Genomic DNA, 24,748 nt, shown 5'->3' on the forward strand with positions numbered 1-24,748 from the left:
CCGTGGCAGAGCAGCAGCCGAAGACGAAGCAGCGGCAGGAGGGATATCTGGGAGCTGTTGGAGCTGCCCCGGCTCCCCATCCCGCCGGCGCCCCTCGCCGCTCCCAGGCACATTTCGGAAGGCAACGTGAAGTCAGGCACCCCCCGCCTCGCAGATGAGGATCTTGATGGGGGGGGGGGGGGGACACAAGCGATAGGAGGGGAGAAACGGGGCGAAGACGGGTTGGAAACCAAAGCAAATCACGGATTTCCCTGGGGAGGCAAAGCGGGGGGTGGGAGGGAAGCGCACACGGTGGGTCGCGGCGAGTCTCCGGGGGGCAGGATTTCTCTTCCATCGCATGGAAAAGCGAGATTAAAGAAGAAAGTGGGAGTGGGGTGGGAGGGGAGGGAAGGGGGGGTGTGGGGGGGATGAACAAAGGAGATTGGCAGCACAGCTGTTTTGGGAAGAGAAAAAAAAAAAGAAGCCCAGCCTTCCTGTTTCTTTAAAGCCGCTCATCGGCGCGGCGGGCCGGCTGCCGGCGCTGGGAGGCAGGCTGCGGGGAGCCGCGGCCACACGGACACACGGCCGGAGCCCGCTGCGGCGCAGATGGGCAGCAGCGAGGCGGCAGCAACAGCAACAGCAGCGGCGGAGCGGCGGAGCGGCCGGCGCTGAGCGCACCCGCGCAGCGCTCCGCGCCATGCGGAGCACGCCGCTGAGCGAAGGCGAGCCCTGGCCGCGCCTGTGCCCCGCCGAGCTGGGGGGGCTGCGGCGGCTGCGGCGCAAGCACGGCTGCAAAAGTTTCCGCGTGGAGCTCAAAGTGCTCAGCGGGAGGAGGCCGGGGCTCCGCGCCCCGCTCCACAGCCACGGCCACCCCGCGCCGCCGCCCGCCGCCCCGCCGCCCGCCTGGCAGCCGCGCAGCGCCGCGATCGCCGCCAGCGCCTTCTCCGCCGCCCCGCCGCCGCCGCCGCAGCCGCCGCCGCCGCCGCCCGCCGCCTCCCCGCGCCCGCGGCCGGGCGAGGCGTCCGGAGTCTCGCCGGAGATCAAAGCCCTGCAGCAGACGCGGCGGTTGTTGGCCAACGCCCGGGAGAGGACCCGCGTCCACACCATCAGCGCCGCCTTCGAGGCGCTGCGGAAGCAGGTACCTGCCGCCCGCGCCCCGCGGGACAGGCGCGTAAAGGGTGCGCGGATGGCGAAGGGCATCGCGGGGCAAATGGCACCCCCCCCCCCCTTCCGCCCCGCGTTCGCTGCCGGCGGCTGCTCTGCCCTGAGGTCAGGGTGGGTTAAAGGCAGGAGTCCGGAGTGGACGCCTGACAGAAGGGGAAGTCGGTTCAAAATGCCTGGAAGTACCAGCCCTACAAGTATGCTAACACTCAGGATAAATAAATAAGGGCTTTTAATTTGCTTGCAGTTAGGAACTTCTGGACTTCCCCCCATCATCCCGGAGGGGTGGGAAATGAAACAAAACAGAGAAAGCCCTCCGAGTGAAAACAGCGGGTGGAGAGAGGCACTTGGCCAAGCTGCGAGCTGGGTGATGCTCTGGTACCAAGAGCACGTGTACTTGCAGCTCGCCTGCTGGGGTGGGCTCACTCAAAGGGATCACCTGGAATTTGGGCAGTAGCAAACTCCTGTTGACTTTTGTGTCAGGGTCTTTGAGGTTCTTGCAGCCACCTCTGAAACTTTCGGTGTGTCCTGGGTCTGCCAGGTATAGCAGAGTTCAGTTGTGGTGCCATGGTTTTTACGGTAGCGTGTACTTGAAGTATGTGTGGTGCTGGGCTTCCTTGTTGAGAGGTCTTCAAAATGCTTATGGTCTCCTGTGAAGGGTAAGAGATGTGCTCTCACTGGCAGGGTGGACCTCCCGAAAGGTAAATGAAGGTTCTGGACAAAATCCCTCCCTCACCTTCCCAACTTTATGGAAGGTGAGGATTGATCTGGAGAAGCCCCGAGGTGATTCTATGGTTCACGAGGTTCTTGTGTCTTTCCCCACAAGGATAAAAATCAGTGCCCTGGCCACTGTACTCAGCCTTGTGCTTCCTTCTGTGTGTAGGCACCCTGTAACAGCTCACTGACAGACAAAGATGTGCAGTCACATTGTGCAAGCCCAGCTGTCCCAGCTTTTCTGCCTTTCCAGTATGCTGGTGGGACTATCCCAGGTGTGTAGACAGGAGGAGGTGCACAGGGCTTGGGGGCTGTGAGCTGCAAATGGGTCTAACGGTGAGTGATGCTGAGCGTCACCTCTCCCAGGACAGTCCCTCCAGCCCAGTGGGAGCAGAACGCTTTGCTAGCAGGGGGGCTCACACACCCAGGCTTTTGGCTACCATCTTTCAGGCATTATTTATCCAGCCCATTCCCCAGGGGACTTTAAGACTCAATCCTGTTTCCTGCTTCGAGGAGCTCTGCTTGTTCTCCTCTCCTGCATGATGCCCCCGCAGTGACCACTGCGTGTTGGGTAGCTGCACCCCAAGAGTTAATCCTTCCCCGTCATCTACTGCAAACAGACTTCCAGCTCCAACCTCAGCTAAGACTAGGGCTGTATGTCAGAAGGGAATTGCCAACGAGCATCTAAATCAGAGCGTTTTAAATCGCCGCGCGGTGGTGGGGTCTGACAGCTTCTGTTATAATCGCGGTAATCCAGCCCACGCTGGATGCTGTCCCTCCAGTGCTGAGAGGCCGTCCCTTGTAGATGCAAACTCCAGACTTGATATATCTTGTTTCTTTAAGCTGCTTCCATATCTTGGTTGGTTGGCGACTGTGTGTAACACGCTTGGAAGTGTCAGCCTAATTCTCCGTGGACAGACATCTATACCACCAAAACCGCAAGGGGAAGTAGCACTGATTTCCCAAATCACTGGCAATCCTGTTCTAGGCTGAGCCTCAAGCAAAAGTCAGGCAAGCAACAAATTAAAGCAACACTCTTTTGGGAAATGGGCAACTCTTGAAAAGCCTCAGATTCCTGGCCTTGGCCCTGCCTTCATAAATCATTTCAGCCTTGGACTCAGCTGGGAGCATAAAGAGCCTGGAGAACAAGTTGCTGTCCTCTCTTCCCATGAAAGCCGGTCTCCAGGGTCAGCACAGGAACATACAGGCAGAGCTGTATTCGTGCTGCAGAGAGAAAGGAATCATTCTCTGGGAAACGCTTGCTGCGAGGTTTTCCTAGCAATTTGCTGAGGGGTGGGCTGGCTGTCCCGACCATCATTGGATGACATTTGCATTCATTTCTTGTTGGGCTGCCAGCGGCGTGCTTGGTGCTGTACGTGACATCAGGTGACAGTCAGCTTCATGGAACATACGCACGGCGCTGGCTTGTCACTCAAATCATTCACACCGGTGCTGGTGGAAAGGGGTTTTGAGGGGCAGTTTGGATCAGATGAGAGTGAGAGGACGTTGCATTCTGTCATGTCCAGTGGGAAGCAGGGGTGCGGAGAGGTGCGTTTGAGGAGGGAAATGCAATAGGGAGGCTTTCTCTTGCTTTGGGTAAGCATCAGCTGTTCACATCCCCGAGCATACAAAGAGCCTTGAGCCCCATGCAGGAGGCAACCCCCGTGTGGCAACAGCCACAGACCTCGGTTTACTTCTTGTTCCTCGGTTAGTCCTCCGTCCCCTCCTTGTCATCACGTATCAGGCCCTTAAGCAGCTGGGAGGCTTTTCCTGAGGCACTGAAACTGATACCTCCCTGCAGATAGGCGGGAGAGGAGCACGGGAGAGCGCAGTGTTTGCATGCAGCCGGCTCCAGCCCCTTTGGGAAGGGGCTCTGCGCTGGATGTGCAGCCCCACTCAGCCACCGGTACCCAGCACCCATGCAGGTATGCTCTGCGCTGGATGTGCAGCCCCACTCAGCCACAGGTACCCAGCACCCTTCCCCACCCTGGATGAGTGGGACTGGAGATGCCCATCCTCGCTGGTATGCACGGGATAAAACCCTAGTGCTTGTAGGAAGGGAGCCCATCCGTGCCTGGTGAGGAGGAGGAGAAGGGGAAGCGATGCAGGACACCCTCCCCATCTCGGCAGCCCACCCCAGGGCGAGTGACTGGCACGCAGCGTGCGGGGCAGATGGGCTGACAGCGGCATCCCTGTGCTGCGCAGCTGTGTACATATGGCACACATGTTTCGGCCTGTGTCGTCTAGCAATCCAGATGGCAGGAAGGGGTGTTGTTTTCCTTTTTCTTCACCAGTTCTTGATGAGGAAGAGCCAACCACAGTTGTTTCATACCAGAGAGACTAATCCAGCCGTGTCCCTGAGCACTAAGCTGTCCCCGGCTCGCCTCCAAGGCCAGGGCCACCTCAGAGGTGGGAGGTAGACGGGAAGCTGGCTGCTGTTGGGAGAGATGTGCCATTGCTGTAGTGCTTGCCCCTTGGTGTTATGGCCACTGGGAATGAGGGTTTCTCTCCTTCTCTCTGTATTGAGCTGCTGCCTTTACCGTAGGTCTGTAACACTGAAGTAGGACTCAAGAGTAGATGTTCCTGAGATACAGCTCCTTCCTTAATGTTGGCACTTGTAAGTGCTCAGACTGGAAAAGATTTCCCCACCTCAATTCAGAGCATCATTTGATCCTTCCACTGAGGCTAATAGAGTAATAGAGTAGTTCCCCATGGGAAACACTCACCGGCTCTAAACCACTTTGACATGGTGGAGATAGTTCTGCTATCCTCTGCTGTCCCTCTGCTGCTGCCTCTGGTGCTGCTCTGGTCCCCATAACTGGGCAGCTCCTACCTGGAGCACTGGTCTGCCGTCGGATGCCCTGGTAGGTGCTGGTCAGCGAGTTCTTGCTGTCCAGCTGAACTGTCCCAGCTGCGCCCGGAGCTCCCATAAGTGACATGGTGCGTCATCATTTTTCTCTTCCTCTCTCTGCCATTGTGGGTGGTCAATGAACCCAAACATCTCTGATGAGGAGACGCAGCAATGAGTTCACAAGAGCCCAAGGTCATCTCCTCCTCCATCTGAAGTGCCTTTGTGGATGCTCCAGTTCATGAAGCAGTGCAACTGTTAGGAGGAGACAAGATGTGATGCCACCACTGCACATCTGCAAAGCAACCGCTACCCAGGCTGGGTCATGGTTGCCAGCAACACTGGCTCCATTCTTTGTTTGCAAATTCCTTTTGGCAACGAGGGTTGCTTACTCCAATATATCCCAAGTGTGAAACAGAGCCATCTGAACAGTTATTACAGCATTGACTTAGCCACCAGTTTGCCCTGGAGGCCTTGGCCAGGAGGAGATAGTGCTCTTCTCTGCTAGGCTGCAGTGGGCACCCAAGCAAACCAACTCCCACCAACCCATAGCACTCACAGGGGTTGTGATTGAGCTTCTCAGCTGTGCTGACAGACCCTAAGGTGGCAGCAAACTCTGCCTCGGTGGACGGAGACAACCACAGCAGCCTTCCTCATCTGGAGCCTGCTTACTCTTGCACATCTGGTTTCTGTATGGAGCACTGCTGTCCAACTCCTCCTCAAGACAGCAAAGCATGGAGCCACAGCGAGCTCGAGTCTGCGCCGGGAGCAAATGTGTCCACAGACATTTGAAGTATATTGACTTTCCTCTAAATCTTTTCACCACTGCATTACCAGGGCGCTCTCAGCCTCAGCAGCTGACAGCCTCGCTCTCCGCACTTGTGTGGGTCCGGGGGATATTTTAGGGGTTTACAGGGCTTTTTAGCTGCTGGAGTAGAGGTTTTTTCCCCCACACCAGCATCCTTTCACTCTTTGCTGCTGGCATGCACGTGGCTGCTGTGGCTTGGTGTTAAATCAGTGCAGAGAAGACCCCTCTCGCTCCCGTTGGGAGCATGGTGGGACATCAGGAGCAGCAGCCTCAAGGCCATGGGAGAAGGTTGCGTTGCTGTGGGATGGCATTAGGGCAAGCTGTCTGCAGGGTTTCGAAGGGACAAGTCAGGCAGGGCCTGCGGCTTGAGCAGTGCCTTAGCCGCAAGCCAGTGGAGGCTGTGACTATTCTGGGGATGTCTCACTACGTGCTTGTCCTCTTTGTGTGTCATCCCGAAGGCGGCTGTGGTTTGTCACCTCTGCAGGCAGGACGCTGTATGGGGCCAGTGTCCTTACTGCGTGGTGGGAAGACTGAGAGCTTTTCTCCTTCACCTGCTGACATCTCCCAGCCCTCTTCCCAGTGATTCATCCCCCCATGATCCCACCAGCAGGAAGCCCTATGATGCCTTCAAACACAGCTCCTTAAGACCAACCTCCCAGTGAGCTCCCTGGGGGTGACAGCAGGAAGGTTTGGCGCTGCTCCACGGTGGCTGTTGGAGAGATGCTGCGGGGCTTTGGGAGAGTTGGAGCATCCTCCACGTGTTGCTTACAATGTGTGGTGCCACTGCTGTACGCCGTCATCGAACAGCACAGTGTTAACTGGAGCATCTCGGTGGTTTCAGCTAGTCCAGAGTGATGCTCAGGATTATTTAGAGCCTGGTTGGGGAAGAACTGAGTGGCACTGTGGTTTAACAGCTAAAGAAGATGACAAAATACTGGCCTGAAGCAACACGAGGGGAGAGAAAATAGGGGAGAAACCAGACAAAAGGACAAAAATCCTGAAAACAATGCCTGTGTGTCACCAAGAATGGGGTTTGTTTGCTCCCCTGGCTGCTGCCTAACTGATTTTATCCTCTGCTACAAATCCTGCTCCTGTTGGGAGGTATTTGCTGTGCCTGCTGCAGCCACCCCGAGTTAACCTCTGTGTTTTCTTACGGCTCCTGCTGAAATCAGAGGAAAGAGCCTGCTTTTCTCCGTCGGGCTTTGAATCCAGCCTCCGCTCCCTGCCTTAATCCGCTCTCAAATTCCTCTCCGGGCTGTGGTGGGGAGGTGGGACACTTTATGGTAGCTCACAGCAGATTCCCTCAGGCTCTTTGTTTCCCTTCCTGCATCTCCTTGGGTCCATGCCATGCATGTTCACAAAGTGATATATCCCACCCCGCTCCCAGTTTGCACTGTCCCTTGTGCCAAGCAGGGATGTGGGGGTGCAAGCAGAGCCATGTGTGTGCTGCAGGAGACTTGTGCTCCTTGAGCTGGGCTTGGGGCAGCTCCTGAGTCTAAGCAGTGATAGAAAGGGAGTGGAAAACCCTGTAGTGTCCAGCAGTGGCTGGTGACTAAAGAGCACCAAGACAAGACTGGTGCAATGCCACTAGCTCCGGTGGAGCTTGTTGTCCTATTCCCCAGGTGAATTGGACCCATTGGACCTCAGATATGGTGACCACTACTAAAGTGTCACTCAAAGTGTTTCCCCACTACAGTGCTTCCTTCTAGAGGAGATGCCCTGGGGTTTCTCCTGTGATATTGCAGTAGCCCTTTGTGTAGTGATTTATTCTGGGAGGTGGTTCAAAGAGCCTGCAATAAGAGCTTTGCTGCAGCCCAGCAATGTGGTATTTTTCATGCATGATACTGAGAGTGTGTGTTGCATGCCCCGAGGATCTGCAGGAGGCTTTGACGGTGCAAAACGTCTGGGGATAAGTGCAGGAGGACTGTCCAAAATGGAGCGGAGCCAGTGCTGGGGCAGCATTAACCAGACTGCCATTTGGAAGAGATCCCTGGGGTGAACTCACCCAGCACCACACCTAGGTTTTGTTTGGAGGAAGCCAATTCATTCGCTCCAAGGAGTGAACTCATGGTTTTGCAATGCGAGCAATGGGGGAGCCAGGAGCTGGGAGGGAACCGGGAGCTGGGTTATTTGACAGCGTGGACCCACCCAAGAGGCAAAGGCGCCTGGGTCGGGACTAGTGCTCCTGCCTGAGCGATGCTGCTTTTGTTCCTGTTGGCGTTTGGAAGTTAGGTTTGGTCCCTGGCTGGATGCTCTGCTGCCTGTGGCGAGGCAGGGATGAGGCTTGCTTTGAAGCTGCTGTGGTTGCTTGGCTAGAACAGGGCTGCCCGTTCCCATCGCTGCAGCCTGGTGGCAGAGAAACAAAAGCCCCACATGCCCATGGTATGAAATACTGCTGTTGCTGGCAGCAGTAGAGGAGCAACTGGCACAGTGGTGGTTGAGGGAGGTGTTTTTGCCCCTCTACGCTGCTCTGGTGAGACCCCACCTGGAGTACTGCATGCAGCTCTGGAGACCTCAGCATGGGAAAGACATGGAGCTGTTGGAGAGGGTCCAGAAGAGTGAGGGCCACACAAGTGATCAGAGGGATGGAGCACCTCTGCTATGAGGAAAGGCTGAAAGAGATGGACTTGTTCAGCCTGGAGAAGAGGCGGCTTCAGGAAGACCTCATTGCAGACTTTCAGTACTTGTAGGGGCTTATAAGAAAGATGAGGAGGGACTTTTTAGTAGGACTTGTTGTGATAGGACAAGGAGTAATGGTTTAAGCTAAAAGAAGGTGGATTGGACTAGATATAAGGAAGAAATCATTTGCAAGGAGGGTGGTGAGGCTCTGGAAGAGGTTGCCCAGAGAGGTGGCAAATGCCCCATCCCTAGCAGTGCTCAAGGCCAGGTTGAACAGGGCTCTGAGCATCTAGCTGAAGATGAAGCACATCCACAAAGCAGGATCTGGGCTTGCTGGGTTCAAACCCATGTTGCGCTGCCCCAAAGGTTCAGTTTGGTGTAGTGAGCACCAGTGGCATGGAGGAGCCATCGGTGGAAGCTGGCTGCTGCTGTGCCACGGGCAGGACGAGGGGTGTTTGGTGACCAGGGCCATTCGGCAGCTTCTGGGATTAGTATTGCAGGCAGCTAAGCTGCAAGTTGCTTGGTGGCTCATTGTGGTTCTTCTGGATCCTAGGTTCAGTCACACCATGGAAACTGCTTCCATGATGCCATTACTGCAATCACCATATCTACTCACTGATAATCAACTGCACTGAAGGGGTCTGGCAGGACTAGGAAAGGACATCCCAGTAATGCTTGCATGCTTTCCCATCAAACTGTGTAAATCATCATATCCCATCTGGGATGTTAGGAAGACTCGGGGCATGGAGCTGTAAGGAGCAAGGTAGGGAAGCCAAGTCCCTTGCTGGTGAATCTGAATACACCAACTAGCCCATCAACCAATGGGTCCCCCAAGAAGTTGGAACTTCAGAAGTAGGAACTTCTCCATCCAGAACTGGGTGGAAAGAAAACAGCTGGATCCAAACCCTTCCCAAACACGCTCCATGATGTAACACAGACAATGATCTTCTGGACAAGGACTTCAGGCCGATCGAGTCACAGACTGGTTTGAGTTGGAAGGGACCCTTAAAGATCATCCAGTTCCAACCCCACACTACGGGCAGGGACATCTTTCATTAGACCAGGTTGCTCAAAGCCCCATCTAGCCTTTATCACGTCCAATGATGGGACATCCACAACTTCCCCTTCTCCTCACAGTAGTTCATACACCAGCCATGGAGGTACCTTAGGTGGTGAGAGGAAGGTTTCCCCTGTGCACAGGAAACACCAGCAGCCCTGCTGCCTTTCCCCTGCGGTGCCTTAACCCCAGGAAACATCTGACTCACTCTGGAGTGGAAGGAGGGATGTATGAGAGCCAGAACTATTAAGCACTGGATATTTGTATGAACCTTCTGGAAACATTTTTGGCAGGAGGCACAGCACAAACAATGAGACAGTGCAGTTCTATGGTGTTCAGACACGGGGAAGAAGCAGCCAGATGCTCTCCCAAGGGGGAGGCTGATGTGTTTTAGCTCCCAGCATAAAAATAAACCAGATGGATTAGCAGACAGGTAAATTCAGCAGCTTATTACGGCATGTTGGGGAGGAGCTAGCTCTCAGGAGGGCTTAGCTTACGCTGCATCGTGAACACAGACGTTTCTCCACCTTGGAGCTACCCTGTCTTCCTTGCTTTGCCCAGGAAGGGCCTATTCTGCCCTATGTGACCTTCATGTGGAAGGGATCTGTGCAAGTCTGTGTTGCAAAGTCCTGTTTCCAGCGACAGAGATATCTGGCCCCCCAGCACCCAACACTCTTCTTTCTTCCAGCATATTCATGCAGAGTGGATGTAGAAATTGTATCTTACTGATAAAGACAGAGCTACCCAGCCAGTCGCTCAGTGGTGCCAATTGGCTTAATGCTTCTCAAGTCCATGGTATGCCCCTGGTTGTTCCCCATGGACCCATCATGGTGAACATACCCTGCACCCTCATATGGCCAGGGTGGTTATTTTACCCTCTCAGCCATCTTTTTCTCTAGTTGTTCCCCAGCCGTATCCTGCTGTCTTCTTTCCTGTGTTCCCAGGACCATATCACTAGTGAATGACAGTGACCCTCGAGAGGGCTGGCTGTGGGCTGAGCACTGCTCCAGTCAAGCATGCAGCAGACTTCCCATGGACTTCAAGGGAGCATCTTGAGTCTTCCAAGGGCATTGCCTCTGAATCGAAAATGGCAAGGATAGAAAAGACCTGCTGGGGCTCATCCTGTCCTATCTTCCTGCCAAAGAAGGGCTCTTCTGCACAGGAATATGTCTCAAGAGCATTCCTCTTCTGCCCCTGCCAGCCTGGGGCTCCCTGATAAGACCAGTGAGACTCTGCAGAGCCCTTCTCAGACACAACCCACAGACATCCTTTGGCTGAAGCCCTGGTTCCTGTTGGTCCCAGCCCACTATTACGCTGATCTCCCAGTGCTGAGGATGGTGCCAGTATGCTTTGCTTTCTAGCAGACAGCTGCATTCCTTCGGATCAGTGTGAAATTTCAGTTGCAGTTCCTTCCTAATTCCTTTTAATCACTGCAAATATTGCAGGATAGATGGCGAGCTGCGCTGCTGCTCAGCAGAAACCAGTGGGGTCAGATAAGGGATTGTCATTAACTGCATGGGAACTTGAGCTCTCCCCTGCTTCCCTTGGGCTCTGAATGCATCTGCTCAGCTCCTGTCTTCACAGCTTTCCCACCAAAGCACTGATGTCTATTCATTTCAGGCGTGGTGAGCAAGAAGGTGATGGAAGGAAAGGGCCTGGTACTGACCAGGAGCGCGATGGATGCCTGCTCGCATTACCTCCTGATGAAAATCTGTGTACCATGGGAGCTGGGAGGGTTACACCTGCGTGGCCACACCAGCATCAGGCATTTTTCCTATTTCTGAGATGCTTGCTTTGGTTTGGGTTGGATGTTGAAGATTCTTGGCATCCAGGTGTGTCATCAATACCCTTCCCTCCAGCTTGTGCAAATCTATATCCTCTTCCCTATTGTCTTTATATTAAAGAAGGGATAAAATCAAAGTTCACTTGCTTACACCACCCCCCCCCACACGCACTTGGGGAAGCTTTGGATCTGGATCTGAACTAAGTGGCTCATTCCTCTCTCAATTTCCCATGTTTAATTCAAAAGGAAATATTAAAATGGCAGGAGCTGAGCCAAGACAGGGAGGGTTCAGATGAAATAGTTATTCTAACACTTGTAACCATGGCAAAACTCTTATCTCCTAGTGTCGGTGCCCCGCACCCATCACGATGGTGTCTGAGCTGCTCAAGGTGAACCTCTTCCCATGGGTGTATGGGGCAGCTCCAGTTTGGACTTTGCTGGAGCATGCCAGAAGAGTGTTGTGTAATCCCAGTCAAGGGCTTTGTCAGCTGTGTTAGCACTGAGGTCTTTCTTGCAATTCATAGCAAGCGTCCTACAGAACAGTTTGTGTTTTATTTTGTTCCTTCTTGTTTTGGGGTTGGTTTTGGGGTTTTTTTTATAACACAAAAGAAAGAGCAAAACAGATGAGGAAAAAAAGACTTTTGCCTTCTTGTGTTGTAACTGGACAGCGTCTGTGCATCAGCCTCAAGGATTTCGTGGTCTATTTTCCTTCCACTCGATTTAACTTCCTCCTTGCTCTAATTCTGAAATTATTCCCACATTTCACTGAATCCTTCCATTTCGGTTTCCATCTTGCTTTGTTCTTTTCACGCTGCTGTTTGATCTGGGATCTCCACTGTTACACTGGGTGTTTCTGCGGCCTGAAGCTCTTGCTTTCAAAATAACTCGGTTTTTGTTGCATCTGGGGGCCAGGTATCACGGTCTGAGGGCAAGCACAGTTGGTGCGTGCATCGTGCTGCGGAAGAAGTGAAGATGAGGATTTAGAGAGAGATTTTGTCTGTCAAAACGGGGCTCTTTGTGCCCCTTCCCAGCATGTCCATGGAAATGGACTCCAGCCATTTCCAGCCACCCCACAGATTCACTATGGAGAGATGGGAACAGCGCTCAGCCTTGTCTTTTACTTGACTGCCAGCTTTGGAAAGAGGGTCTTACAGGGTGTATCTTGAATCCCATGGGACACAGAATCACAGAATCACAGAATCCCAAGGGTTGGAAGGGACCTAAAAAGATCATCTAGTCCAACCCCCCTGCAAGAGCAGGGTACACATAGTGATGTTTCCAGCAGGAGGGACGTGGAAGTGGCTCTGTCCCTTTTGGGTTAGTGTTACCAGCAGAGTTTTTGCTTTGTGCAGCTGCCACCTGAGGAGAATGCAGCAGTGACACTGGGTATTCCCAGGGAATAAATAGATTCCCTGCTCATTGCAGGGAGGGGTTGGACTAGGTGACCTCCAAAGGTCCCTTCCAAACCAAACTATTCTCTGATTCATTGCCTCATCAGAGGTGTCAGTAGCACACTGTATGTATAAAAAAAGGCCCTTTGAGGCTTTTTGGCTTGCTTCTGGCAAGGCTGGATACTGATGGGCACCTCAGCTGTAGCATACAAGCCAATTGGCCCATAGTGTCAACAGTGTTAAAATCCCTGTGAATAAGGATGCTCCAACCAATTGTAATTGGTTTGGATTTCCCTAAGTATTATAGCAGAGCTCCTCCCCAGGAGTGCTTGAAGAAACTGAGCATCTTGGACAGGAGTGTGGGTTAGTGACTGATGAACAGGCAGGGGATGGAGGGAAGGGGAAAAGGGCTAGTTCCTATGGGGAGGGAACGCATGAGTAGACAGACTGGGGTCTTACTCTGATCTTAGTGCTGTTTCAAGCAGGGAGTTGGGTTGGAGACCTCAAAGGTCCCACTGCCTGAAATGGTGACTGTGTGGGCTGCGCTGCTGAGTGTGTTTGTAAGTGACCTGCAAAGGTGCGTGAGCAGTGCAGTGGGAAGTTTGCTGGCAATACTCCACCAAAAGGTGCTGCTATATGCGAAAGGTAGCAGAGGTAAGAAGAATTACAGAGGGACTTTATGACTGTGAGTGACTAGGTAATAATATGGCAGATCAAATAAATACAGTGTAGATAAAGTGATGCATATGGGGAAAAAAACAGATTCCACATATGCAGTGACAGACCCTGAGCTGACCAGTATCTCAGAGGGGAGAGACCTCAGCGTTTCTGTAGATGGTTCAACTGAAGTCTCATGTCAATGGCTGGCAGTGATCACAAATCAGATCAGGAGTTATGAGACAAGGATTATTAAACAAAACAGAGAACACAGCATCAATTAGATAGATGCATCCACAGAGCACCCACAACATGAATACCATGCGTTGTTCTGATTCTCTCAGCTCCAAAAGGACTAGGAAAAGTTCAGGGAAGAGCAGCAAGGCCATCAAAAGTATGGGATGGCTTCCACACACCCATCCGCTAAGGTGGCTTGATCTTTTTCTCCTGGAAAAGGTGCTGAAGGGATGGCGGAGGACAAAAAACGTGTCACAATAGAGGTGAATAAGTCTGTTGTCCTCTATTCAGGTGCAGGATCTGGGGGGCTGCAGGTGAAGACTGTAGGAGGCAAGTTCAACATGAGCAAACTTTGCAAAAGAATGTTGTGGGTGCTCAAAATTGGCAGGGGTTCAGCTTAACAGACTGAATTCATGGGCAAAAAGCATCTATCATGGGTTGTGGGATGCAGGGAAGGCACATCTAGCTGAGGTCATGGAGCTGAGCTTAGTTGGAGCCAGGCGGAATACCTGAGGAGCGTATTGGAGAAAAGAGAAGCTGAGGCATGGGCATGGCAAGAAGCATTAAAAACTCTCCAACCCTAAGCAGAGCGTGACACCCTAGAGGGATGAGGAGGATGGAGACTGGTATGGAGGCAGATGGTAGAGGGACACTGCGGTATTCCAGTGATTGATGTAGTATGAAAACTTAGGATTGACGGGCGGTCAGACAACATGAGTGGCTAGGATGGATTTCAGATAAATGCCCGGCTCCAGTTTCCTGTAGGCGATAGGCTCCTGTGCGTTAAAGGCTGAATGACCTTTAGCAATTTTGCAAACTAGCAAGCGGGGCCCCGGGCCTATTGAACTCAGAGGAAGATCCCTCTTTAAGCTGGACACGCTGAAGTTGTGTGTGCAAAATTGAGCCTATACGTAGGGCCTCGGTGGATCACGATCGGAAAGCAATCAAACCCTGTGCAGCAGGAAGCGTATGCTGCTCAGTTGTTCAGGCATACACTGTTTAGTTTGAATTGTTTGAATGCTTCACATTACACTAGGAACCTTCAAGGGTAAAGAAATAAATTGCATGAGATATGGCCAGGGCCCCTGTTTTGGTCTCTTCTGAGAAGTGAGGTACTGTGATGGGGTGTTTCGGCAGGTAGGAATTACAGCCTCTAGGTCCTGCTCCTAACAACAGCATTGTGGTTTTGCATGGGCTGGAAGTCGTGATTGGTGCTGTTTGAGCACAAAAACACCAGGCTGTGATATATTTGCTCATACCCCCCTAGTGCCTTATTCTGCAAGACCTACAATGGTATTGGAGCTACTTGCAGGGAGTAAGTTACTGAAGATGAATAACTGGATGGCATGGGGATTGTAGATTCCTGAGACAAACAGGGCCTCTGAGAAGCAGCCTGAGCAGCAGGCAGACATCCCAGGCCGTATCCTGCCATCACATTTTAAGCAGAACTGCCCTGCTGAAATCAAGAGGCTTCGTGCTGCTTTCATCCCCATGGAGAGCAGCGGGGGAGTTCTTCTTAAAAACCTGTTGGGACCATATGGCCTTTTATCGCTGGAGTTCCTATTTATGTTAAAAACTGCTAAGAAAATAACCTACAGTTGTTTTGCCATGCTTCAAGCAAGATATTTTGTTTATCTGGCCTAATTTTTAATTAATTCTTCTTTTTTTCCCTGTTACCCTTTCTAGGTTCCCTGCTATTCTTATGGTCAAAAGTTGTCCAAACTGGCCATCTTGAGAATAGCCTGTAACTATATCCTTTCCCTGGCCAGACTAGCAGACCTGGATTACAGTGCTGACCACAGTAACATGAGCTTCTCTGAATGCGTGGAGCAGTGCACTAGGACCTTACAAGCAGAAGGAAGATCTAAAAAAAGGAAGGTATGTTACAGCCTCCCCCAACGCCCCCCAAATAACGGCAAAAGTTACAAAAGGGGGGAAAATAGGGGGAAAAAAAGGAGGAATCCAAAGGGGGTTCCTTCCTTTCCCAGTCTCTTGGATATTTCCTGGTTTTTTCATCCCTTGCCTTTCCCTCTTGCTTTTTCTCCTCCATCTGTCTGATCTTGTAATAACTGCATTCCTCTCTAATCAAAAGCTTTTCTCCCCGTCCTCCGCGCCGGGCTCTTCCTCTCGTTAGTGGCCCATCGTGTGTTTAAACATGAGCGTGATCCTATTAGAGTCATCTTGGGGCTGTTACTTGTTAAACCAAACCAACCTTGAGCTGCCTTTTGGAGCCCGTAAAAACACGGTCGCCCGCCTGTGTTTTCTGTTTTGTTTAATCTAACACTTATCTCCGAGAAAAATCGCCCCGACGACAACAAAAAAGTAGCTAATGGAGACGTTGTATGTATAAACACATTAGTAAGATGTATGACCTGAAGGACATGTGGGTATCTTGAGGAAACAACGTTAAATCTAATTACGCCCCGCATTCCTTTAGGTTACTTAACACTGAACCAATTAGGTGAAATCATCATCAAGCGGCGGGAGGAGGAAGCAGAGCGCTCTGCCAGTTTTCCTCTCGGAGAGTGACATGGGTGAATTAAAGGAGTGATTGATGTCTTTGTTCAGGCTTTTATGACAAAAAGAGTTTTGTAAACTTGAATTGAACTTCCCCCTGCTTTCTGGGCTTGCTTGTCAGGCGGGATAATAAATCAGCAGGATTTTAATGGATGAATGGGCAGCTGAGCCGGGGAGCAGGCTCCTTCCCCGGTGTCATTAAGATCTGCCTCCAATTCGGGCAGGTTTCCTCACTTTTCCTCCTCTTTAGCCCAGCAAATCATCCTACAACAATTTAGTTTAGAAATAAGCACAATAGCACACTCTCTGTCACTTCCTCTCACTGTCATGGCCTGTATTTATGCCCCTGGGGCAGCAGTGCCAGGCAGAGATGCCGCACTGCTTGACCACAGCCAACAGCACTGGCTGAAACTGGGAAATACATGGGGAGCTCCTGGGCATGGCCCAAAACTGGGGGTTAATTCTGGGGTCCATAGTGCCACAGGCAGTGGTGTCCCAGGGATCCTGATGTGGTGCCACTAGCCCTAGGGCAAGGTGAGAGTTGGGTCTTGGGTCCCCCCAAGCCAAGATAGAAGAGGATAAGCGTCCTTCTTGGGGCTTCAGCAGATTGCTAGTGGAGTCTTGGGTCACCTCCCCAAGTCAAGACGGAAGAGGAGAAGAGGATGAGCATCCCTTTTGGGGCTTCAGTAGATTTCTGAGTGGGTCTTCAGGCTTTGAGTGCTCAGTGGGCTGAGGCTCATTATCCTGGCTTATGTGAACCAAAGCAAGCTTGAAGACAGAAAAGGCAGAGCCAGATTTCAAACAGCTCCAAATCCCAGAGAGTTCACATCTGAGGGTTAGGGCTGGATCCATCCTTAATGAAAAAAATTAAATTAAGAATTAAAAGCCTTCCATTTATGGCATTTGTTCTCTAAAGTTTGCTGTGGAGCATATGCATGGAGAAAAGCCCCAAACCCATCGAGAGTGCATGAACAATGAAACTCTAACAGGCACATCCTGCCTCCCAACGGGCCACCACTGACACACAGAAACAGCATCACTAGGACAAAATCTGCCTTTTCTCCATGTTCTTGAAGGACACCCACCCTAACCCTTCCCCAGAGGCCCTATCCAGAAAGAAAGCTGGGCTTTGTACCTGAGGCAGGGTCTTGGTCCCTGCTCTGGCTTGCTTTTCTTTCTGGAAAGTGTCTTGCAAATGTACTTCTACTGCTTGGGAAAGTCCAAGTTTAGGGCATTCTGCGGATTCCCCTGGCTGATAGGTGTGATTTTGTCTCCAGCTATATTTGCTTAGGTGATTGCAAGAGCACACTCAGCTGATGAGGAACCCAAACCCCGTAGGTACCAAACCCAGTAGTAATTCCCAGTAGGTAGGAGCGGGGATGGAAAGCCTGTGTTGGGAGGATTCCTCTTGGTATCTCCCTTTCTCCTTGAGCCAAGCAACTCAATGGCATCATGAGCACAAGGGGGGGAAGTCATAGATCCGGGATGGCTGTGCAGGGAAGATCGAAGCTCTGGATGTCAGGTGGTGAAGGGATGTCTCTCCTGGGGGGTCTCACACGGACAGCTGGATGAGGATGCAATGCCTTGTCCCCAAATCACCGCACCCTCGTTCATTTGGCAATAGTCACGTTTTTACTAAGCTGTGTGTGTTTTTAATCAGTTCTCCCAAACCACTGCTCACTGAGCAGTTCCTCTGAGTTACCGACCTTGGGGTGGTTGTTGTGTGTTTGCAGTGGTGTTGTTTCGGGGGTTTCCTTTTTTAATCTCTCTTAAAAAGAATCACAGCAAGCCCGAGCACAGACCTCTGCTCATTGAGCTCTACCGCTGGGTCCACAGCACCCTTATCTCCTGTCATCTCCATTTTATTGTGTCTCTGCCTTTATCACTCACTCTCTCAGCTCCCTGATTGCGATGTGCTGTGGCACCGTGAGCTTTTCACACTAAAAAGTAGCTGGTTGGAGTTTGTTTTGGCAGGCAGGGGCTCCAGATGTTGCCTTTGCTGGATCGTGCGTCTCCTTTTGCTTTGTTTTTGAGGGCGGATTATCTGTTGTCCTTAACGTTAGGTTGCTGTTCAGACTTTGCTGTTGCAATGTGAAACATAAATGGGTGTTTTCCCCCCTCTTTCCACTCCGTTTTGTTAAATAGAAAAGTTGGCTTTAGCCTTTCAAACTTGACTAGGGGTAAAAAAAGCCCTCCCTTCCAGCCCTAACTATAGTTATACGGTGATTTTAGTTGTTGCAACTGAGACTTGACCGAGGGTGTTTGGTGATGGGAGATCTCATTTATAAGCAGCAAAGGGGGTAATTGAAGGGCTTCAAATGCCTTTTCCTTTAAAAACCGAAAGCTGCATGGGGGGTGGTGAATTCTGATGATAGTCTTCATTTTTTAAGGATTCTTTTGGGTTGATTATACAAGTGATCTGAACTAAGCCTTGCCCTTCACCACGCTCACAATAGTCGCGCCACATTGGAGATGTGGATTGTGGCACCCTCAGCAGAGCCCTGAACCCTGCTGGGGCCACACTGATGTCCTGGGAAGAGGGGGGGACCTGCCCTTGGCTTCAGCCGAGAGCATCCTCCAGCAGCAACTGGGGACACACCAGGGGAAGGAGGTGGCTCAGAAAGGGGAATTCAAGTTTCTTCATGCCTGGTGTACCCCATTTCTGCATGGGACATGATGCTGAGTGGCAGGAGGTTGCCTGAAATCCTCGCACAGATTTTGTGGGGGTTTGGGTCCAGCCTGCTGTTTGCACACTCTCCTTTTGTAGCCTTTTCCCAGCAGAGCCCAACACTGGTGCCCTGCAGGAAGGCAGCGCGATGGCTCGGGGTGGGATCAGGGTGCATGGCTGGGTGCTCTCCCTTGACACCAGTATTTTTGTGGGTGCACAGCTGTGTGCTGCAGCCCCCACATCCCACAGGATCCAGGCAGCACAACCACAGCCCTTCACAGCGCAGCGTCTGACTGCTGATAGCCTTATAAAACACCCCCAGCACTGAACAGACCCCTCCTGGGGTGCTAAAAAAGCCCACCCCAGTCTCCCATGGCGAGGTTCATTTGCTTTGCCTTCCCCTCTCCCCTGTTTGCCTCTGCTTAGCCCCCGTGCTAGGCAGCAACATCGCCGCGGCCATGGGAGCTAAGCCGGAGCGGGGAGCGATGGGTGAGGGATTTTTTTCTCCTCATCCTCCCCCCGTCCAGGCTCTTCTGGCAGTCGCAGACTCCAGATGTTCGGAGCGCGAGCTGGGAAGTCCTGCTGGCGCCACTTGGGGCAGAGGGCAGGGGAAAGGCACGCGAGCTGGAACCCGGAGTACTCAGTCACTGCAGGACTTGGCGCATTCCCCAGCTCGCTGCTGGCACATTCCCCAGCTCTCTCCTGGCCATCTGTTCCAAAAAAACACTTTCAGAACCTCATCATCACTCAGGATACAACACTGCGAGCAGCTGTTAGCGAGGCAGAGGGGGAAAAAAATAACACACACACACACTGCAAAGAAAAAAACCCCAAACCATGCGAAAGGTCTCTTTGTGCGAGAGGAAACTGGGTTATGAATAACAGGCGAGCAGTTGGAGCTCAATAAAAGTCTTCGGCTGGAATTTAGTTTCTTGGGTTGGTGCCTGTGTGTGTGGATGCGCACAGACGCAAGGAATTAAACATTAAAAATGCGCTTTATATATACATATGTATTCCCTGATAATTAAATGATAGAGGAGCGTATATGGAATGAAAAGCCATTCTGTTGGTTGCGCTAAAAGGGCCCGCGTTATGTATGTAATTATTGCATTATATAAAACAGTTATTGCGGTGTTCTGCCGTGCCTTCATGCCGCCTCGTTGCCACTTTGCTAAAAGCAGAGCTCCCGCTGTAGGTAACACTTATTCCCCTTGGCAAATTCAAAGGAGGGCTTTCTGCAGGCATTTTTACTTGCAGGAGTGACCAGGTTTTATGTTATAGGGAGAAGTGGAAGTGGCAGGCTTGATTTGTATGGCACCGAAACCGTTCGCCTGGAGCGTATTTTTTCGCTAACACAGTATCATGGCTCGTGATTTATTTAGACAGAGCCCCGAGATAAAGCCACAGCTCCCACCCCCTGGCTTGAGCAGATGATCCTGGCTGTCGGGGCTTGCTCTTATTGATCATCTGATATTGATTATTAGAGCACAGTCGGAGCCAGCACAGTAAAAAGTCTTGATGATCTGCACGGCGTTTCTTTCCCGTCCTGTGTGGGGAGAGGGGGGGTCTGATAATGAGGTTCGAGCTCCCTTTCCCTGCAGTTCGACTTAGCAGAGGTTCCTCTTTAAAAATAGCTTCATTTCCCTGCTAGGACTTGCAGGCGCGAGCGGGCAGCCAGCCAGTCTGCTTCCCCACGGCCGCCAGCTCCATGGGCCCCGGGGAGGAGCTGGACCACAGGAGAGCAGCGTCCCGCTTTGGAGCCATCCGTCTGCCTGCAGGACAGCGGGATGGCAGCATCCCTATGGGGGGGCCCGATCCGCCTGGCCATGAGTTATCCCTGCCCTGTGCTGCCTGAAGGATTCCACACCCGAGGAGCAGACCTGCTTAAAAATAAGATGGTGGGGTGATAGTGAGGATGTGTAAGAGCTGTAGTGGATTCCTGTGTTTATTCTTTGTGTTTTATATGTCCCTGCAATCCAAAACAACACCTGCAAATGGGACATGAGTGTGAGGCTAAGGGCTCATGAGAAAGCCCTTTCCAACCCTGACTATTCTGTGATTCTATGTTCATCCAATGCTGGGCAGGGAGGCAGCATCAGCTACATGCTTCCCTGAGGGCACTGCACACCCTGTGTTGGCCCATTTGGGGATTGAGCATCAGTACCCCAAAGAGAAGGGCTGAAAGCTTTTCCTTGCAGAAGGGATGTGATATGGGACCCCACGGTTGCATGACAGCATCCCAAAGCTCTCTTTGCTTTAAAAGGGGTGTTGGAGCAGCCACAGCGCAGCATGCAAAGGCTGGGGCCTGGGATTCATACCCACGGTGGGAAAGGGTCCCAGTGTAGGCTCCGTTCCCTTTGTAGCAAGGGTATTACCAAGAATAGGGTGAGATCTGCCCAACAGATATCAGGTAACTACAGCAAAAGGAAAATGTGAGTAGAAGAGACAGGAGAAGCCCTGGAACAAAGGCTGACTCAGTTCCAGAAGTGCTTTGATTTATAGAGGTTGAAATGCTCCGGGATGCTGCAAACTCACCAAGGTCATTGGGCCAGTTGTCAAATTCAAGAGCCATGGGACTTCTGATATTATTAGTTTAAAGCAGACCCTGGTTAATAAATCTGTCTTCAACACTCCTGGCTGGAGTGGAAAAGGGTGGAGGGGGAAAGAAAGGAGCCTGTTCCCACCTAACATAACCCATGGCCGGCGCTGGGCAGAGCCTTGGGACCAATTGAGCATGCCAACGAGGTCTGCTGAGCTCCATCTCGTGTTGCAGAGGGATCTCTCCATTCCCTTTCCATTTCATCTGCCTAGAAGGTATGGCATGATTGCCCTTACCTGCCCTTGGCTGGTTTGTATATATTCCCTCTTGCCCCTCCATGGCTGACCTTCCGCAATTGCAAAGACTTCAGAGCAGAGACCTGCCACTGAGGCTCCTCTTCCTAAGTCCATCCTGCTTCCCGAAACCCACCAATGCTTTTTATCAACATCGAGCACCTTGAGCTAAAGGGTAGGGTCTCACTGAATGAACACAGGAGGTGTTAACTGCAGTTCAGGTCCTATCTGTTCAGCGCTTTAAAGAGCACCAAAGGCACAAGAGAGGGGACCAGGCACCCTGTGACTCCGATGGCTTTGGCTTAGGGAATAAGGCTGCTATCACTGGGTAATTCGTTTCTGCTGTGGAAAAGGTTTTGCTTGCTAAGACTGCTGTTCCAGACGGGAACAGGGGGGATTTGTCTCTCTACTGTCTTTTAATATTCATAAGAGTGGTCATTTCTTCTCTCCTTTTTCTTCTTTTACATTTCTTTCCACGTGGGATAAATTAAACCACTGACTTTTTCTATTACAGGTTATTAATATATATTATTTGTTGTTGGAAAATAATTTCAGGGGTCTCCAAACAGAAACAGAAACGTTTGCTGTACACAAGGCTGTTTGTTGTTCTCCTATCTAAACCTCATTTATTCAAAATCCCAAATCCCAATTAAAGCCTTGAATTAGGGCAGTAGTTCATATGTTCTCCTGCTTCACACAGCACTAAGTAGTGCCTTACGGTCAGCAAAGGTGCCTTCTTATTGATAATAATTGCAATAATGAGCTCTGTTTTCAGGTTTGGTGTGTGCCAGATGTGAAGAGTTCATTATTGCTTACGCAGGAGAGGAACCGATTTGGGCTGGGACCAGTGCAGTGACGTTTATCTGGGGACTTTGTTATTGCTGGGATGTGCTGGGGTGCAGCCAGCCCATGGCTCCATCCTGTCCTTCAGCAGACTTGAATGGCCAAAACCTCCATGTATCCAGATGTGCTGACCCCAACTCCAGGATCCAGGGTCCAGCAGAGACCTGCATTTCTTGCATGGAGGTTGACCTAGGCCCTTTCAGTGCTCTTATTGAGGGAAATCCTGATGGTCCTGGGGCAATCCTGTGCTTCCCAGGGTCTGCATTGTGCAGGAAGGGATGGCAAGGTGGATTTTGGGCCTCTCTGCCCCTTAGCTTGGCACGGAGAATCAGCTGTGATGGTTGATCTCCCTAATGATAGTAATCAAAACCATAAAATAGGCATCAGTCAGTAATATTTTATACCTTAATGTTACTGTATCTAATAATGGAAAAGAAGAGGCGGTACAGAAACAAAACAGATTCAGGAAAACATGTTTTTCAGGCCAAGCTTTAAGGAGTTTGACCTTTTTGAGGTTGTCAGAAGGATGGCTGGTCTATCCAGGGAATTGATGACTGTGTCCAAAGGGCCTTCAGAGGCTATACTGCACCCTGAAGGGCTCTTAAATCCACTGGCAAAAAGCGAGAAACAGTGGTTGGACTCCACACATGGGATCTCGTTTCCAAGTTTCTAATTCTAACTTACTTAAAGAAGGATTTAGGAGCCCACGTGATGAAGGCAGTTTGGACAACGGAGATGTGATCTCATGAAAGAGCAGGCCCTGAGGATTTTACCCTGTTTTGAACTACGCTAACGACTGTTTGTGGGATATTCATGGAGCTTATTTTAATGTTAAAAGGGACTTAGATGAGGTTTTTCCCTGCCTGGAGCTTCTGTGCTTTGGAGTTGTGTGTTTTCCAATGGATGTGGCCATGATACTCTGTAGCCAAATGCTGTTATCCCAGTACATCTGCCACAGCCATGACTTGCAGTGGGATCACAGGCACAGGGAACAAGTCGCTGTCCTTTAGGCTGAGAAGCCATACATGCAGAAACGTGAATGGGATAACTAAAATACAGACATAAACCCCATCTCCTGCACAAATCCCCTTTGCTTTCTGAGATCAGCTTCTGAAGCTGAAAATAGACCCCAAAAATCTGCAGGTCTTGTCAAAACAGGTATTTGCCATCATTTCTAATTGTGGCAGGAGCTGCAGCCCACACCTTGTATTTCCACCCTAAGCCTTCCTCACTCATCTCTCTGCTTGTCCTTCTGCTCTCTATGGGCTCTGGCCACTGTTGTGGCACCTACAGGGGGTTGCTCTGCAAGCCCAGCTCTTAAAGGTCTTCATATGCATGGCCAGTGGTCCCCAAGGGCACCCCAGTGTGAGTCAATGGGGATTGTTGTTGCAAGGAGCCACCAGGACACCATGTGTTCACTGTTCTAATGGTGCATCTTTCTCTTTCCAGGAGTAATAACAAGGAGGGGAGGATTCAGAAGAGCTTCCAGCCAGAGTTACATCTGTTCTTGGCAAAGGTTGCACGATCCAGATGAAGACTGCAAGCAGCATTTTTGCTGAAACCCCTTTTCGAGATGACAGTTGGCCAAGGAACTTTCTTGATCTCTGGAACAGAAAGGAAAAAAGGAAAAGAAGGAAACAAAACCCAAACGAGGACAGGGATGCTTCTTATTGTTGTTAAGCCAGCCACCTTTTAGTACGTGCAATTTATTTAGCACTTTTCCCTTTGCTTAACTGGGAAATGTTACCCTCTCAGCTCATGTGTACAGTAAGTTGTTGTTGTTGTTGTTGCTGTTGTGCCAAAGATTTGATGGAGCTTCTACACTGTGTCTTATTTTTGCCTTAACGTTAAATCTTTGAGCCAAAGAAAAGTCAGAGGTGCCATTGAGGTGGTGGCGAGCAGGCCAGTGACACATCTGGGTTTAGGCATCCTTCTGTCAGTCACCTCTGATGTCTCCTGCCCGCAGCCCTGGAGCCAGCATTCGGTGCAGGCAAGAGCTGGGACAACACCAAGTCGTGCTTCGGCGTTTCAGGTTCGCTTCTTTCTTTGGGCTAGTTCTGCCTGTGGGGCAATGTCCTGATGTTCCTGCCTGTGCAACACATCCACAGGGTAGAAATAACTGACACGAAGTGAGAGCTGAAACAGGAGATGCGAATTTCACTCTTTTTTAATAAATAAATAACAATACATAAGCAGCAGTTAAGCGCCATGTCAAGCAAAAAGAAAGGAAATCGAAAGGAAGTTCATCAGGCAGGATGGAATGCAGCAAAACAATTCAGCGGGCGTTTCAGGTTTGTGAAGTTGTTCTTCTGTGGGGTTTTTCAAGTGGCCAGAAACCCGTGTAATGCAAAAGCATTTGAATCCTATACTGTACCTTTCACTTCAAATTGAAGTAAAAAGAAAAGATTGAGAAACATTTGCTTGGAGTAAGCAGACTTTATAGGTAATGCAGTTCATATGCAAGACATCTGCTAATGATGGGGGGACAGAGCAATGTGTTCACGTAAATACAGGTTTCCAAACCAAGGGGATGTGTTTTGTTTCCCTCTCAAGGGGAAAGGTTATTTGTGAGGCCAGGTTCCCATCCTGGCGACATCAGCGTCAATCAGGATCCCGGGTGTCTGACTTACTCCA

The 24,748-nt window shown here is 51.0% G+C and overlaps 1 protein-coding gene across 1 annotated transcript; it reads left to right on the top strand.

Moving 5' to 3' along the window:
* The first annotated feature begins 455 nt into the window (after window positions 1–455).
* ATOH8 (atonal bHLH transcription factor 8) lies at window positions 456–24,530 on the top strand. Its single transcript, XM_065661319.1, has 3 exons — window positions 456–1,117; window positions 14,941–15,132; window positions 23,564–24,530. Exons 1-3 carry the CDS (start codon window positions 677–679, stop codon window positions 23,567–23,569), a joined length of 639 nt encoding a protein of 212 aa, XP_065517391.1. The 5' UTR covers window positions 456–676; the 3' UTR covers window positions 23,570–24,530.
* The last annotated feature ends 218 nt before the right edge of the window (window positions 24,531–24,748 follow it).

This window comes from Lathamus discolor, chromosome 1 (genome assembly GCF_037157495.1).
Source record: "Lathamus discolor isolate bLatDis1 chromosome 1, bLatDis1.hap1, whole genome shotgun sequence".
Lineage (NCBI taxonomy): Eukaryota > Metazoa > Chordata > Aves > Psittaciformes > Psittacidae > Lathamus > Lathamus discolor.

What these genes read in the sequence shown, in the direction of transcription:
- ATOH8 (XM_065661319.1), top strand. Translation starts at nt 677, where the DNA reads ATGCGGAGCACGCCGCTGAGCGAAGGCGAGCCCTGGCCGCGCCTGTGC. An exon ending in TCGAGGCGCTGCGGAAGCAG is followed by an intron (nt 1,118 to 14,940) that starts GTACCTGCCGCC and finishes TACCCTTTCTAG; the next exon opens with GTTCCCTGCTATTCTTATGG.